The sequence below is a fragment of the Lissotriton vulgaris genome, chromosome 11, assembly GCF_964263255.1.
Source record: "Lissotriton vulgaris chromosome 11, aLisVul1.2, whole genome shotgun sequence".
Classification (NCBI taxonomy): Eukaryota; Metazoa; Chordata; class Amphibia; order Caudata; family Salamandridae; genus Lissotriton; species Lissotriton vulgaris.
Window position 1 is genome coordinate 222,571,316 of NC_141699.1, and position 18,633 is coordinate 222,589,948.

The 18,633-nt window shown below is 38.6% G+C and overlaps 1 protein-coding gene across 2 annotated transcripts in view; it reads left to right on the top strand.

Moving 5' to 3' along the window:
• Positions 1 to 13,293, top strand: part of GRK3 (G protein-coupled receptor kinase 3) — a 1,062,914-nt gene extending 1,049,621 nt beyond the window's left edge. The window contains exons 20-22 of one of the 2 annotated variants that reach the window (XM_086943135.1): positions 591 to 626; positions 2,762 to 2,875; positions 11,786 to 13,293. In XM_086943135.1, the coding sequence (XP_086799261.1) occupies positions 591 to 626; positions 2,762 to 2,875; positions 11,786 to 11,947 (312 nt within the window). In that variant the 3' untranslated portion in view covers positions 11,948 to 13,293. The remainder of the gene's footprint in view (positions 1 to 590; positions 627 to 2,761; positions 2,876 to 11,785) is intronic. The other variant, XM_086943134.1, reaches the window with a different exon arrangement.
• Positions 13,294 to 18,633: the final 5,340 nt, after the last annotated feature.

An 18,633-nucleotide genomic window follows, 5' to 3' on the forward strand; every position in this document is an offset into this window, starting at 1 on the left:
ATTGTTAGCATTTCATATTATATTAAAAATTAGGTTACATTGTGCACCAACAATTTTAAAGCGGTGGTGCAAAATAAATTATAAAAAAAAGAATTACAAACTTCTAATTGCTATTTCTAACACTTACTACTTTTCTAATCCAAATGTGCCATCCTATTCCTTTAGCACTGAATCATATTTTATTCTGTGGCTGCATGTGTATTTGACAGCAAATATGTGTGTACAACAGTAATTGTTCACACATTCAGTTTTTAAAAAAGAAAATGAAGACATAAAGCCATTGGTTAGATGGTTATGAAGCTTTCACACACTGCATTTAGTTGAATTGTGGTGTGAATTGAAAATACAGAAGGCGCAGGCAGCCCTGTTTGGTATATACCTTTTAACTAATGTGAATCAGTTAGCTTGCTTAAACAATTTTATTCCCATCATGAATGTAATACTATGAAATTAATTGCAATGCATTTGTTGTTTTTTTGTCTCATTATGTTTTGGTAGTAATCCCACATTAAAATGTGTACTAGAAACAGTCACTCTTTTGCAATTGAAAAAAAACAGCGTAGTTTATGATTATATTATTTTTCATTTAGGAGTCCTGGCATATTTCTAAAAAAAAACATAAATCGGTAAGGTTGAAGTACAGCAGTCACCTCAAAATGCTGTGTGATAGTAGCATTGTCATGAAGATTTTGAGATGTCATTGTGTATGTAATTTGTAACTTAAAAATTAAATTTGTTACAGTCGCTTTTGAAGAAATCTTACATATTATTTACTAACACACTTGACAGACAAGATACAACTGCTATATCACCATATTGAACAATTAGGTCCACTTTCACTCAATTGCCAATGACTTGCTCTAATAAAGCAAAATGACTCTTCAGTGAAACCACATCAAATATAGGTGCATAATTTCATGAAAACCATTGACCCATCACTTGACCTAATGCATGTAAACATTTATGCCATCTACTGGTCAAATAGAAACCCCATGCACTGTTTCCAGAAGTGTAAACCATCTACATGTATGTGGAAGATCTATATGTATACATATTGATGTATAAATCTATTCAAGTAGGCTTTTCCCATGGAGTGGCAGAGAAGAGTTAAATAATTGGGGGGGGGGGAAGGTGAAACTGCCATAAATGTGTAGGTATTAAAAAATATTTATCCCACACTTATCTGCACTTTGAGCTTTAAACCAAAATTTTGCTGTGCTAAGTGGTGTTGAATGTGGAGAAATATGCATCAGTTAACCATATTTCACAGGGCTGGGTGTAGAAAGAGAGATCTATAATGGGAAAATATTTTCCATGAAGAGAAACAGATAACTCAAAAGATATTGTGCGAATGTAAATATTTTCCTAAATCTTCAAGAAAAGATACAATATTGAGTAAACTCTGGACACATACTGTTGTGGAACAAATATGCATGCCAAAAATGGTTTCAAATTATCATTTTCTCACATCAATTTTGTGAATCAGTGAAATTGTTTGAGCCCACACAAAATTGAAGTGTAAGACATGCCTTCTAGTCTTAATTCTTAGTTTATTTAAACCTGGCCCAGAGGGACTAAAGAAAAATAGGCCCTTTGTGATTTCAGAGGTTCTACATTAGAATGTTATTGAATAACTTGGTAATACCAAATCTGGCCAACCTCCATTAAATAAGTATTAAAAAAAACTTGATATCATAAAAGGGCTGTCCCTATTAAATAACATGGTTCACTTCAAAGATGCCTAAGAACATTGAGGTAAACGTAAAGAGTGATAATAATGTATTCCAGATATGATTTTGATGAAGCATTTTTTTCACATTAAGTGCTCATAAATACTGAATCATTACCTGTTGGCAAAAAAAGATTGCCTAATAAATACTGGGATCAAATGCACAGAAAATACCATTCCATAAATGTTTTTTTAATTATGGATTTCTATTGTCGTTTATGGTGCTCTGAAACACACTACCAATGTTTTATCATCCTAGATATTTATTTGATTCACAGTTTAACTAAGTGTACTGCAATTATCTGATTTCTATTCAATTTCATCCTTCGTGAGCTTCAATAGAACATAGTTTTGGAACTGAAACCAAAATGGAAATACTTATATTAAAGTCAGCAGTATAAGTAATTCAAGTGAAACTGAACATATCTTTTCGACTTTGGGTTTTGATCTTTGACGTAGGTAACATACATCAGAAACATTTTCTTTTACTGTGGTACTCTCTTGACAATAGTATAGCCCACAGTATGCCATTAGTATATCCCCATAGCCCACTGATGCCAGCTAACTAAATTCAGTACATTCTCCAAAACATAGAATACTTTAGGGCACTCCACCCATCCTGTACACTACACTCTAATCAATATTCATTGTGTATTGGTAAAGAATATCTAACAATTCAGTACTGGACAGTTCTCTCTCGTTAATTTGGTCATCTAGTTTGCTTGACTATATGGTGATCGCAATTCAGTACTAATTGTCAAATGTAAATAAATACCTGTTTTCAGGTAAGCAGGATCATGTGTGATTTTCAAAAAATCATTTTCATACAAATAAAATCATACAGAGTGACATCTCAGTTTAACAGTGTGGTTTTATTGTTAGACTTAACACCCGTAGTTGTATTTCTACCCCACCCATACCTACATAGCCAAAGATATCCTCAGTTTTCTTTGTTAAATGCGTAGATGCATCTTTTATGATTCTCTTAAAGCAAATGTTTGCATATTTTTTTTATCTATTTTCATGATGCAGCAAAACCTTTTGACCATGGAACAGATTGTGTCAGTGGAAGAAACACAAATAAAAGACAAGAAGTGTATTTTGTTGCGAATCAAAGGAGGGAAACAGTTTGTACTCCAGTGTGAGGTAAGAATCACCCGTAAGAGAACTTCTGAAGTCCTTATTTTAATAATGCATGAACAGAGTCACGTCGTTCGACAATTTGGTATGAGGGACATTGAGCACAATTAGAAATAAAATCTCCATTGGGGCTAACCTAGAAGACGGTTTCAATTTTGGTACCTGGAGTTGTGTACTTCTAGCATAAGGCATTGTCAAAATGAAACTTCAAACCACTGACTGGAACAAATCTGGGTGCCACAAATTTAGTTTATGATCCAGAAGTGTGGATACAACTTGTGCAAGCTCTTGCTCAATTGATGACATTTTGCACTTGATGTATCACGTAATAAAAGACATGTCCACAGGTTGCTACTAAAACCATGTTTGGCAGTCTGAATTTTCAGCTAATTCCCAAATCAAAATAAGGCTCTTGGGGCCATATGTATCAACACATTTCCCCATAGACACAGAATGGCCAAAACTCTTTGATACATCTGGCCCTATGTTTGAATTTATTTTACAGCACTATAAGCAGTTTTCCATTTACCAATCTTTCTGACATCTTCAGGGGAGTTCTCCAGTGATACAATGCACTTAGAGAAATACTTTAACGGTTATTCCATTGGAGGATCATATTGAACCATTTTTGCACAACAAAACTGCCTCTAGTCCACTGATGATTGAATTACTTGCAGTTTCTCTGCAAATCTACCACAGAGAAGCAGACTCATGTAAAATCCCTTAATCATCTGAATGCAGCAGCTTTCAAGTATAAGGGCTCTCAAACATAGCAACCAACTGCCAACTCCAGTTGTAGCTTTCAATGGTCCTGGATGTTCATCTCAGAGGTATACCTGGTTACAACCATAGAGTAAGTCAAAAGTTTATTGACAGATTAAATTCAATTCAAATAAGCTTTATGTGATATCACAGGAAGAATCATAAAAGAATACTCTATAAAAGAAATATACAGTATGCAAAATAAAAGGTCAGTAAAACTGTTAAAAAACAAAATACAAATGCAAATACAAATTGGAAAGAACCAACAGTGTTCTACTCCAACGATAACAGCTGCCTCCGAGTAATAATTGCCCATAAAAATCATGACCAATTGTTAGTGTTAGGAAAACTGGTTACATAATGGAAAATATCCAACCTAAAGCGTGTCAGTACAACTCTGTGTTGGGTACTGTGTACATTTGATAGATAGGGTTGTATATCAAATGTAGTCAAAATCATCTGTTTTTTAAATGCAGATGGTCAAGCATTTCAGTCGACAAGCTCAGTTCCTCAAGCAGTGCTAAATATTCCAACTTTAACATTTCCTAGGGATATTGATCAGGGTTTGCAGATGATCGAAATATTTAGGATGACCCACATCTGTCAGGAATTGGTTGACATACTTCAACCAGGGAATTTTGGAAACACGCTCTGATCCAAGGCAATCCCTTGCGATGGCTCGATTGAGCTCCGTATGGTCGGATGGCTAAATTTTGTGCCAAAGCAAAACTGGCTGAACCTTTATCAGATCTACTAATTTTGGGGCTCCCAATTTCGAGCGACAGACGATGGTAGAACAACTTTTTGGAAGGGAAAGGAGATTTCTTTAATAGGCGTTTTCTGTCAGCTGCACATAGTCAATGTTTGCATATCCCTACAGTTCAGAACCATACATTGCAATTGGTCGACGTTTGGAGTTATATATGGTCATCATCTCTTTTGGGTGTTTCATGCTCAGTTTACTAGAGAAGTTGAGCAAGGCTGGGATCGATTTAACAAATTGGAGTCTTCTGTAATTCACTCCGTCTCTCCAGTTCCCCTCCCGGTCAAATAAAATCCCTAATTAAGAAAAATATGATGTGTGAGTTATGGTGGTATTCTCAATTTGGATGTTACAATATTTTTCTACTCATTTATCCACATTCAAGACAAAGATTTTACTTATATTGGTTTGCAACCTCAAATTCTGCATATAATGAACAAATTCATTGAGTAGATGCCTTAGGACCAACCGAGTACGAGGCATAAGCACCATCTCATCTGGGGAAGATCTAAACATTTACTTACTGTAGTACAACCCAGCCTGTTGATGTACAGTTTAAACAAGTAAGGGGCAAGTACACACCCTTGTCGGACTCCTCTCTCTATGCTGAACCGCTGAGTGCATTCACCTTTAAGGCCATAACATACCCTGGCTTTACTAGTAAAATATAAATATCTAAGAAAGTTAACTATGGTAGTGTCCACACCCATAGTAAGCATGATGGTCCAAAGCTTTTTTGTGCACTACGCAATTAAAAGCAGAAGACAAGTCGACAAATACCATAAACAAATTGCCATGTTTAATGTGCACATATTTTCTTATCAGTAAATTCAAGTTAATAGCCTGCTCCATAGTCCCAATTCCTGGTCGGAATCCATATTGTAGGTCCAATATTATGTTATTAGAGTCAGCCCAATCCTGTATTCTGCATAAAAACATGCAGCCAACCACTTTAACTAGAGAGTCAAGTAGGGAAATGGGTCTGTATTGGACAGGACAAACACTATCACCTTTCTTGTGGATACGCACAATATGAGACTCAGACCAGGAGTTAAAAAAAAATAGCACTATGACAGGATCTAAAGACGAGAGTCAGAAGCGGACCCCAAAGATCGATATTAGCTCTAAAGAGGTCCATCGGGATAACATCTGGGCCCGGAACTTTTCCTCCTTAACTCATCTTTAGAGCCAATGTGACTTCTTCAATGGTAAAACTAAGATCAGTCTGATTATGAGAAGGTGTGGTCATTGGGTGATCAGCCATGGACACAGATGGAAAGGAGTCGCTAACTCTCTCTGTTATATTAGAGTATACCTTAGAGTAGTGAGCTAACCAATCTTCCTCTGTAATAGCAATCTCAATTCGGGGTCTGACACCTTCTCTTAGAACAGGGGAGTTGATAACATGCCAAAAGACCATGTTGTCATTATTACGACAAACCTCATGGAGATTTTCCCACGCTTCCTCTTTCAGACCTTTCTTTCTGAGTTTTAGGGCAAGCCTGTAAGCATGTCTACAGTTCTGGACTTCTATGGTATTGCTAGATTGCTTGTCTATGGCTAATTTTGAATTTTGTGAGTCCAGGAGCTAGCAGAATTGAACCAACCTTTAGTCTTCGCAACTACATTTTTCTGATCGGAGGTTAGCCCTTCTTTAATGCCTTTGGTAATCAAATTAAATGCTTCTCGGACTTTAGTTGCTGCTGCTCTCTCATCTAAACAAATATCAAAAGCTCTGTTTTGTTTATTAATCAGTTGTTCTAAAAATGTATTAGGATCTACCACAGACCAACATAGACTATAGCCATTTAAACAAGAGATTTCAATGTTCTCAACTGGTGAGGCATAGTGGTTAGCCCCCTTGCTAATTAGGTTAATTTCCAACTCTATACTAATAATCACTCATAGCAAGATCGCGTAAAGCAAATTTGGTTACCAAGGCAGAATAGTGATTTGGAAACAGCAAGTAGTCAATAACTCTATCCCCCCCTCTCCCATTAAATGTGCAGGTTACATCTACCAGGTGATCACAGAAACCCAGTCCATATTTAACAAGAAATTCATTGAGTAGCTCTCCATATTCTGTATGTAGAAAATTGGTAATGTCATCATTCATGGGAGTAACCAGGCCACAGACCTTGTTAGCTTGCAATGGGCACAGTTAAAGGTTAAAAATGCCCCCCGCCCCATAGGAAGGTCATTGTCAAGTTGACTTAAAACAGATAGTATATCCAGGTCACAGGCATTAGTATAAAAATGTATAAATACCAGCAATGTTGGCAATTAAATTAAAAAAAAAAAATTTGAAGAAAACAACTTATTTGAAACATAGGTGCACAAGTCACCATTAGGCCTACCACATCTCGAAGGAACAGCTAGAGTGTGAAATGTTTTACAACCATTAAGGTTAATTGGATCGATGGTCCATGTTTTTTTTGTAGATATACAATTAAACACCAAGGGCTAGATGTAGGTAATTCTATTTTACCACTTTTAAAATACACAATTTTACCGATTCGGTATTTAAGAAGTGGTAAAATAGAAGGGGACACATGTAGGTATTTCAGAATCGGTAAATACCGAATCTGTAAGATTCGGTATTTACCGATTCGGTAAATACAGAATCGGTATCCCCCATTGATTCCTATGGGCCTTGAAGCCCATAGGAATCAATGGTGAATACCAAATCGGTATTCACCTATTCGGTAAATTCCGATTTTTGCAAGGGTGCAGGGGGTGTCACTTTGACACCCTCTGGCACCCCAATTCCGGACTTGTGTGCCATGTGGCACACAGACATGCCCTAAGGGCATGTCTGTGTGTCACATTGCACAGGTGTGCATGCACAGATGTGCATGCACACCTGGATTCAGTATTTTACCACCCAATTGGATTTGGTGGTAAAATACCGAATCTGAAAGGCCTGCAGCACTCAAAGATGTGCTACCTACATGTGCTTTTACAGAATCGGTATTTTTACCGAGTCTGTATTTACCGATTCGGTAATTTTACCGAATCTGTAAATACAGATTCAGTAAAATACCGATTCTGTAAAGCATGCTCCTACATTAGAAAACCCTAATACCGGTTGGAAACGGTGGAAATCGGCCGTTTCCGACCGGTATTAGGGCTCCTACATCGGGCCCCAAGACACAAAATCTAACCACTCTGTCAAGTTAATGCATACTACGTAGCCCAGCTACATTCCAAAACAGGACAGTGGTGGCACATGCAATAGGAATTGCCTAAGGAGGGTCACTACACTGGCCAAAGGAGTCAACTTGGAATTTGTCTGAAGATTTAATAAATGGCTATCAGTCAATGGACTCGTACTATAAATAAAAGTTTTAGATAAACTTTCGCAGAGATTGTCTCTATTTCAATCAATTGTCAGTCTACTGCACTGAGAGAAGAAAGGTCAACATACCTGTTAAACGTTGGAATGGCAACGACAAAGGACAGGATTGCGCGGAGTTAGAGTGTACAGATTTAATCAGCAGCTGGAATTGCATAGGGAGTTGATAGGGGGGTTGGTGTAAGAACCCAAGAGATAAAACAGCTATTTGGTGTGGATTCAAAGATGGTGAACTAGATCTACCTAATATAGTTTTAACCAATTCTGGGGTTTTAAAAATTAGCACCATGTAGTCTCCCTGTAATATTTTATGACCCCTACCAATCCATTTTACTCTTCTTACCATTTTAATATGTGTGAAAAGTGCTCCCCCTAGCCTCACTCTAGTATTTAGCCAATTAACAGATCTCTTTCTCAATTAATCCAAGGATTCTTGGGATGGCGTAGAGAGAACAGGAACATTTGCCAAAATACCTGTATATGGTGTTGCTGCTGGGGGGAGATCCAAAGAGTCTGATTTATTGATGGTATTAATAGAAGCTGGTCCTTTATAAAAATTGGCGATGGAGGGTTGCAGACTTTCTGACTTTCAGGGCAGGAGCCTGTTGAAACTGAGGGGCTGGGCTAGCCAAGGGACTAGTCGATGGAGTGTTGCTCATTGTAGCAATGGGTAATGCAGATGTCACAGACAGGGTTGAAGGCTAGCATAGTGTTGACCCCCGGTGGGGATCAGCTTCCAGGATACAAGTGTACCTTTCCCAGCAACTCTACACAGGTTAGTACGGTACTTTCAATTAGTTGTAGTCTATTGGTAAGACTATTTCTTGTACCAATGACACCAAAGAAGTATGGTCAAGGGTTAATATAGGCACATTTTTCTTATGGACTCTGGTGACTTGGTTAAAGCTGCATGCTTCTGTGTGTTTGATTTCTTTTTAGCCCATACAGTCCTAGCTGTAGATCCAAAGTGGAATCACTAGTGAGGCTACTCTGTATTTTTGGGTGCACAGTGAGCTAGAATTAGAGGTACTCTCATCTCTGTTGAGTACAACCGGATTCACCCCACAGTGAGAGCTGCATTGAGTAGCAGTTGATGACACTTCACTCGGATTTGCAAGCACGTGAATTTCCGCCAAGCAAGTGGTTAATGTTTAGTCCTCACTAAGGATCTGCTTCTCTATCACCCCCTTTGCACCCATAATATAGTCATAATGGACAGACGGGGTTTAGTAGGAGACTTAACCACCGTAGAACCCAGGTGCTTCCTTTTCCCCATGGGCTAATACATGTGATAACTGAAAAGCGTAGTCAAAAAGTGTCCTCTTCTGAAAATGGTGAGCACAAGAAACAATTAGGAACAACGCGGAGAAGCAAACTGAACTGCAAGCAGAGGCAAAGTGACTCTATTGCAAATAGCAGTCAATTTAAAGGTCCACCACTACACCAACGTCAGGGCAAGATAAATATAATGTCAGCAGCTCAAGAGAAAAGGTATACAACAACCTCTGAATAATTGCTGTGCTCATTTAGTAAGGAAGATCAGAAAAAGTTGAGTCCCAACCAGCCAAGAGAGGGGGCCTTGCCCTGCCTCTTCCTGATGGGTGCAGACAGGCCCGCCCTTGGCCCGGGCCTTGCCCGAGTGCGGCCTGTGCGTGCCCCTCGCAGAGGGTCTTGTCAGCCCGTAAGTAGGGCTAATCCAAAGTGGGTTGTGGGTGATATATTGCCCTAGCAGCTGCACACGCACCAGCACACGCCATGCTTGGACCGAGCCATGAGGAAACAGGGAAGCACTCCAGTGGCAGGCGTTATTGTGGCACTCTGTCACTTATAAAGGATCTCAAGAAACATAAAGTCAATGACCAGGAAAAGAGTCCCTGATGCAGCAGGTCTCTGCAGGCCTTAGATAGGGATAATCCCAAGCCGCTGATGAGGCAGGTAGGGGGATGTGGACGATGCAGTGCCCCAGCGGCTGCACCACACAGCGGCACACCCCCTACTTGGACCGAGGCACCAGGGAACAGGGAAGCATTCCTGTGGCAGGCGTTATCGTGGCACTCTCTCGCTTATAAAGGATCTCAATAATCACAAAGTCAATGACCAGGAAAAGAGTCCCCCACGTGATGGGTCTCTGCAGCCATCAAGTAGGGATAATCCCAAGAAGCTGATGAGGCATGTAGGGTGATGTGGGTGATGTAGTTCCCCAGTTGCTGCATCACGCAGCAGCAAACCCTTTGCTTGGACCGAGGCTTCAGGGAACAGGGAAGCACTCCGGTGGCAGGCGTTATCATGGCACTCTCTCACCAATAAAAGATCTCAAGTAACACAAAGTCAATGACCAGGATAAGAGTCAGGCTGAAAATCAAATTTCATCGTCAAGAAATAAAAACAAACATCAAAGATACATCATGGAAAGGTGATACAATTTGATTGAGATAAATTTGTAAAATCCAACAATTCCCAAAAAAGCAGAAATAAAACATTAATACATGTGAAAGAAAATCCTAAAAAGCTACATTAATGGTCCCAGAACACCTAAAATCTTTGGGATTTGCCTAACAAATTGTGCCTAATGATCCAGGCTGTATAAAGGAATTTGGATACAACCACCACAATCACAGTGGAGGATTTGCTTTTGCAAATCCTAAGGGCATGTAATCAGTTTGTTAGGCTCAGAAGGTGATTTAGAGTCGCAATGTAACTAACTCTGGGTTTAGTGCAATTTGTGCAAAAGACAACAAATGTTTCTCGGTTTCATCCAGAAGTGTCCTGGAATAGCACCGAGTATGCCCAGAATTTGCAGGGTCCCACAACATCGTGTAAACAGCAATTGGAAGGGCCCTGTACCTAAACTGTAAAAACAGAGCGCAAGCACGCACAGGTCGACATAATTTAAGAAATCCCTTGCCTTAGGCACAGATTTCTGCAATAAAAACATTGTGTGAGGCCACCTATGTGGCTGGACAAATCATTCTGGGCAGCAACTCTCTCCCAAAATCTTGGTTTAACCACTTCACCCACAGTGGCTGAAATAGATAGTGGTTCTTTCCAGAACTTTGCTTTCTCATTCCAAGTTTATTGACATAGGCCAGTCATTTACTACAGAATTACTACTTTACATACTCCAAAATGCCTATGTGAATAGAAACCAAAGTGTTTCATATTTCAGTACCTGCTACTGGCATAATTTCCTTTACATTTTCTTCTGATTTCAAAAGGATTTCACACTTGTTATCTACATATGACCATGACCCAGTTCACATCCCGGAATGTAATTTCAAGTAGATATTGAATGATTTACCATCTCACTCCACTACGGTTATGAAATACAGCAATGATTTATTTTCTAATACTGCATTTTACTGAATATTTATTCAATTAAATGAATAACAACCTCCTTATATTTACCAGACTATACCACATTTTGTAACTGTTTTTATACCCTTCTCAATCCTTATTTCCTTTCCATCCCTTCGGTTTCCCCTCTTTTCACTTTATTTGCTCATTTCCCTTCTTCTCTTCCACCTTAAAACACACTGTTCCTCTTTTCAAACACCTATGGGTATGATAGAAAACCACTGGTGTTGTCACTGATAGAGTTTGTATTCCAAACTAATTTCATCTCCCATGGCAGAAGTATTACATACTTTAATAAAAAACAACAGTATATTAAATTACAGGTTGGATATAAATAATATCCTTGTCAATGTCCTGTGTCCTTTTCCTTTAATATACCTATGCAGATAATAATGTGCCCTTCTGTTTTTGTTAACATTTAGTAATTTGGTCGAAATTACTATTCCTCTGTAGACCAATTTCATTGTTTAGTGTTTCACTTAAATGGCAATTTATGTATACATGCACTCAATATGCATATATTATGGATGTGGCTTGCATATTTCTTGTTATTATTGTAAACTTTGTGTGCATAGTGGATTGTTTTCCAATTATATCCTACAAACTATAAGCTACATTGTTTTATCTATGCCTTTAGATCTGTATTGATTTATACAATTTTATGTATATGTTTTTCTCTCAGAGTGATCCAGAGTTTATTCAATGGAAAAAAGAACTAACCGAAGCTTTCACTGAGGCACAGAGGCTGCTACGCCGGGCCCCAAAGTTTCTGAACAAGTCCCGATCAGCTGTGGTGGAAATCACAAAACCACCACTTTGCCACAGAAATAGCAATGGCCTCTAGGAGACCAGAGGACTAAAATGTTATTGGGAAAACAACTCTGAGATCACTGTATATCAGTGCGGCACTATCGGTATTAATTACTCATATGGTGCTCTTAGACAGTATGTACATAGAGGAAGCACTGGACATCAACTGTACTACATCTGCTGAGAAGAGAACTTATGACACTGTGTTTGCAGAGGCCATTGTGTCAGAAGCAATGAGGAGATGAAGTTTTTCTGAAAGGAGTAGTGAAATTGCCAGATTAAGTGGTTGTTCATTACTACTGTGAATTCTGCGCAGTGGCGCATTGGAGAAAAATCTGATAAGCAGAGTTAATGAAATAAAGCAAGCATTTGCTTTATTCTGAAGTGCTGTGTATGGAACTTGGAAACTAAGCTTTTTTGAGGATACTTGCTGTTACTTCAACATGAGTACAGGATGTTAAACTGTCCCCATTATCTGCCAGTGTGACTACAAAATATCTCTCTTACATTAATTTATCGAAGAGTTGGAATATTTCTCTTGTCCCATATTGCACTGTTGATTATATATATCTTTCAGTGGACAGTGATGCTTGTATGCACTACAGAAGGCTGGCTTCTAAACCGTCTTGGTGGCAAGAATTGTAGATTCTCCATGGAACCTAATCAATCAGTTTATTCATCTGGGTCTGTAACATCACCAGTCATCACTGCCAAGGTCTTGTTTCAATTACATATAACATAATTCACACATTGAAATATGGACCAGAGAATACACCTGCATGGTAGTTGTGTCAAGTGATTTGTAATACAATACTACAAATTGGCATACTCTTCACTTATTATTATCTGCAGGCCTCACTCTCCTGCCAAGGTCACAGTAGAAAGGAGAACAGGTCATTTCGAGTTCATGTCAGTTTCACTTTTTTTATTCTGTATTTGTCACAGATTGAATTCAGTGTGTATTTGTGTATAGGGACTGTGTGATAAGTAGTTGGAGAATTGAAAGGCTTTGCTACAGATCCTTCTCGTATCTCCACCTCCTTCACATTCCATTACAGAATCCTTACAATTTCTGGTGCCACAAACGCACTAAGAACCAGCAACAACCCAGCTCATCTCTTTTACATTATCAAATTCTTAAAGTCTGTAGCCATATTTTGGGCATTTTGCAAAGAAATATGTTGTGTTTTAGTTCTAAGATCAGGATGATGTGCAACGGGATAGAAACCGCTGGAAATCTAATGTCTCTCAGCTACACTCTGTACGTCCTTACACTTTCACTCATGCCAGCTTGTGATATACGTCTTTGGTACAACTTGGCATTGTGTCTAGTTGAAGATGGCCATTCGTCCTCACCCAGCTACAGCTGCTTTACCCAACACTTCTCTTTCTTCTCCAGACCTCCATAGAGCATTCCACCGGTATTTAAACTGTTTCCCTTCCTTGTGAAGTGCTAAGTGCCAATGGACTCGAAAATTAACACAAACATGTTATATTTATGTGAAAAATCTGTGTGGGACTGTAAATGTTATTTAAACGCAATCAAATCAAAAGTGGGAACAACACAGCAGCTCTATCTGTGTACCAAGCAAAACTTCTTTTGTCAAACATTAACCAGATTTACTCCATTGTTGTATGTAATGTGAAGTTAGCTAAAATAACTTTGTTGGTTATAAAATCATTCTGTAAGTAGGAATTTTATACCCGGTAAAAGCAACAAATCTATATACCTGAAAAGATCCTTATAGGGTTACTTTGTAAAGTGAAAATATTGTGCAGTTTCACTTTTTATGCTCCAACTAGAGGTTATTAGGACCTCTCACCATATATACTTGTATATATGTTTTTCTACCGTTATGCGTTGGCAAGTCTCAATGGCACAACTTCAAGTATTATAACAAACTACAATTCAATGGTTACAAGTATAAGGTTTTACCAAACTTGCTTCAAGCCAGAACCCTTTTAAATCAAAGATATACATATAAAATGTTCAAATTTAAAAAAAAGCTAAACCAGTGCTATGTATATTCAACTGTGTAGCTGTATTCCCTGAACTTAGGGATATAACATAATTAGGCAATTTATCCAGCACTAGGATACCTTCCGGGTGATCGTGTGCTTTACAAATACAGATAAAATAACAATTTGAAATGGAATTTCACAGCTAACATCTCTTTTTTCAAAACATAGGGGTGTTACATGGCAGTATATACCACACTGAGGATAGACACTTTCTCGTTAGTCTCAGCCTCTGAAGATAGTTTGTTGAGGATAATAAGGCCCTGACTACGAATAGCATCGAAAATGAGACGCATTCCCTATCTCTGGAGTTATCAATAATGGGGGTACATGTTACTCTGGGTTTGGGGAAAATCCAGACAATTTGGATTGGGAACCACGGAAATAACTTAGAAATGAATTACTCTGGAAATCTGTATTTTTGGCTCAAATTCTCCAAGTAATTACTTCAGATTTTCACAAAGAGAGATACATTCTGATGGCCCAAATGATAATTTCTACCAGCCCCAACTCAATTAAGAGGCCGCTCCTAATGAGGGCCTTTTTTTATTTAAAGTAGTAAAACAAGAGATCTATAGGATTAATGTTTTCCTAATCTATATTCATCAGTTACTCTAAAATGTAGAGTGTAGTCTCCACCACCACAGCGGTTTTGTGTCACTTAACCTCAAATCAGCAAAATATGAGCTTCACTAGGCTCCATATAACATTGTTTTCAATAGGCCACACAGTCTTCTGTCACTGATATTTCAAGAAGTACAGAATCCCAGAGGAATAGTGCGATCACAGGCAAAGCTCACTTTATGGTGTGCTTCTTGAAGTGGGCAGCTATCAGCAGTCTCCCAGTAGTCGATACAAGTGTGTGTGTATAGTGGTATCATATTGATATCTAATGGATAAGTAAAGGCAGTACACTTTGGTAAACACATATATAGGATCTGCACAGCACCTTGACCTCCACACAGTTGTTAACCGGCAGCCATTGAAGATGAGCCAAGATGGAGGAGCAGAATTCTGTATTTATCCTACGTTCTTTTGTTCATGAATGAACATTTATTACAATCAATCAAGAAAGTTAAATAGAGTTAGTTGCCAGAAAAATTTTAAAAAGAAAGTCGCTCAGCATAAAGCAATTCTGTGTTTTTACTGGCCTCTGCTGGTCGTTTTATATCAAGGCAGTTCAATAGAGGCAGATGAACAGAAAAAAAAGTCCCTAAGTGCAGCAGCCAAGACCCAGGGCTGATCTCCAGACCCGACAAAGTACATCCACACATAAGTATATACTAAACTATATACAAGAGGTCTCGAATGCCTTACCTAAAAAATAACCACTTTAGAAACCTATGTTTTAGTTTCTCTTCTTCACTTAGGCTCAGTAACACTGTTCTTATATTATATAGATCTACATGTGGTTGTATGTGGTGAATGAATGATGAATAAAGATGATGATTAAAAGTTAAAGTCAGTAGGTATCCAAATGCCTTTCAATATACATACACCCATATATACATATATAACCTTACCCTGTATCTACCTATGAACTCTTGACATGCCCTCCCCTTTCTTTTTCTTCACATTTTCTAACTCCTTCTTCTCTATATTGACATGGATCTCCTCCATGCAAAAGCAGTAATTCCCTACTACTGCAAAGGATACCATTCATAAACATTGCAAAAACCAGTAAAGTATGAGGTACACAAAGAATTAATTGGATTTTCAGCTGAAGCATGATTGTTTTCTTTATTGGGCTCTTGTTTCCATTGGAATGAGAAAACTAATGGATGTAGCTAAAACAATTTCAGTGGACTGGACAGTAAGTAGCTAACATCAAATTCAGCTCTTTAGACATTAGAAGCTATTTAAGTAATCTGGAAATATACAGGCTGTATTGAAAATTGCAATAAATTAAAATTGCACTCATTGTGCCCTATTTAGAGATTGGCGGGGGCTACGCTGTCACAAATTTGGCAGTGTATTATAACCCATGGCAGATGGGATATCTGCCACATTATAATTGAGTATCATGCCTGCCAAACACTAAATAGGGCCCATTATGTTTGTATTCAAAGGTAAGCAATATTACATGCACCTCTCGTAAATGCCCATCCTTATACTGAAGGACCCAAGCCGTAGTCACGAGCTCATAACAAATGGTGTAGCCATTATTTGCCACCGGTGAGGCAGTATGACTATTACGGAGTAGCAAATGTGTTCCTCACAATCTGTGTTTACCAGAAATCCTTTCCCTCTCTCCGTTTTTTTATTTCTCAAATATCAGTGACTTCCGATCTAAGGGTCTTATTAGGATGGCGGACGGACCTGCGTCCGTCCGCCACCCCGAGGTGGAGGGACCATCCGCAGGTGCAGCGGCGGTCCCTCCGGTGCAATTAGGATGTGACCGCCACCCTGGCGGTCACATCCTGTATCTTTAACCTTGCGGTGGGTGCTGCTTGAAGCAGCACCCGCCTCAAGGTTAAAAATGCATGTTTTACATTTACATGCATAAAGCAGCAGGCACCGCGCGGTGCCTGCTGCTTTGTGCATGTAAATGCTGAGGGGTACCATAGGTACCCCCCATGTGCACCCCGCACCCCCCAACACCCTGGGGCCCGCAACGGTCTCCCAAAAACCAAAGACCACATGCTTTTCCACGGCAGAAAAGCCGCAGTGGAAAAGCATGTTGTAATGCACATCGTAATTTGGCTGACGGTGTCTTGCAGACACCGCTACCAAATAGCCCTCCACACCCCGTGGATCAGCGGCGGACAAACCTGCCGTCCGCCGCTGGTTCCACCACAATCCCACCGCCATCCTAATCTGGTGGTGGGTGTTTTCTTTGCCGCAGCAGTGAATTAGTGTGGAGTAATAAATGCAACTTTATTTCCTTTGATTTGTAGGAATGACCAATGTAGGCCTAGTAGGACCATCCATGGCAAATGTTTTAATTATCAACATAAAGTAAGTGTACATAATCAAATAGAGTTTGTTTTCATAGTCAGTAGTTACCCTACAAAAATCACCATGAAACTTTGGCATGGAGTCAGCCCTTTGGCGCCATCACAGGACACCCCCCTGCTGTAGTGCATATGTTATCAAAACTGTGTATCTCACTCCTAAGGTGTTAAATGCAGACCTGCTAAGAAGTCTAGGCTCCGTCTGTCTTTGGTATGGTTCAAACAAGCACAAATCACAAAATAAACAAGCATTTGCAATGCAATCAGTCTCGCCTTTAGGACCTTATATGTATTTAGCTATGCAGCACATTAGCCTGGGTGCTAAAACATCTACTGTTCTTTAACATGGAGGGAAAGTAAGTACCAAACTGCTGGACACACGGAGAGAAATATTGCCTTTCAGCGGTATATGGTATAGTGCAAAGCTCTGTTTTTAAAATAAAAGCAGGGCCTTTGGTGGTCATATCACTGAATATACAAGATTTGAAAAAAGTATTATTGTTTACGGGTGAACGTGGAAGACAATTTCTATGGACTGGAATATAGAGAATGCTACAGTGATTCTGGTATTTTACTGACCTCTGCTGGTCGCTTTATATCAAGACAGTTAAATAGAGGCAGTTGGAAAAATAGTCCCTAAGCACAGCAGACAAGTCCTAGGGACGATCTCCAGAGCCTGCAAAGTACATCCACATATAAATATATACTAAACTATATACAAGAGGTCTCGAATGCTTAACCTAAAAATTAACCACTTTAGAAACCCATGTTTTAGTTTCCCGTCTTCACTTAGGCTCAGTAACACTGTTCCTATATTATATAGATCTACATGTGGTCGTATGTGGTGAATGAATGATGAAAAAAGATGATGATTATAAGTTAAAGTTTTAACATTAAGCCTTCTTCTACATAACACGATTTACATATTCACAAGATTAGAGCAAGATTAATTAGCTTTGAGCTTCCTTAAACTTTTTCCTTGACTGTGAACAACATTGTGCACAGTTTTTGCCTTAAAATGAATGTAAATAACTTTTTCTTAAATCCACATTTAGGAGAAGGGCTCATTTAGGTTTGCTTCAGGAATTTTGTATATTTTTTCTATTTGTGTGGTTAGCATTAATTCCACTTTCCTTCACACAATGAAGGAAAGCATCCAAGTATTGATTACAAGACCTTTGAATCTTGCACGAAATGCATATATATATTTGATTTCTCAATTAATAGTGCATAAAGTACAGGGTATTAAGTCACTGGATACTAAAATAATCTGATACAAAATGATTAATAATAGAAATTGTTTATTAAATATGGATTTTGTGTTCAATCAGAAGTGTCACAGACAAGGTTTGTTTGTGATTTATACAATAGATTTGGACACACAGGGCCTGATTCACAAAGGTAACTTTCAACTTGTGTGTACTTGCATACTTACTACAGTAACATTACTATGTTTTGGTATTCACAAACTACAAGTCCAGTCGTACTAGTAATAAAATTAAGCTTGTCGTTTGGGAATACCAAAACTGTATTAAAGCTACTACAAGTGGAAGCTTACACAGAGTGGATGTTTACCTTTGTGAATCAGGCCTACTCCTAAAGTGATATGAGCTAAACTTGAATGCTTACCATGTGAACCTATTCTATTAATTCAAAATTTCTTGTAAATGATTGGGCTATTAGAAGTGAATTTCTGTGCATCTGATATAGCGCAGTCAAGTCCATAAGAGGACTTTAAATTGTTTAG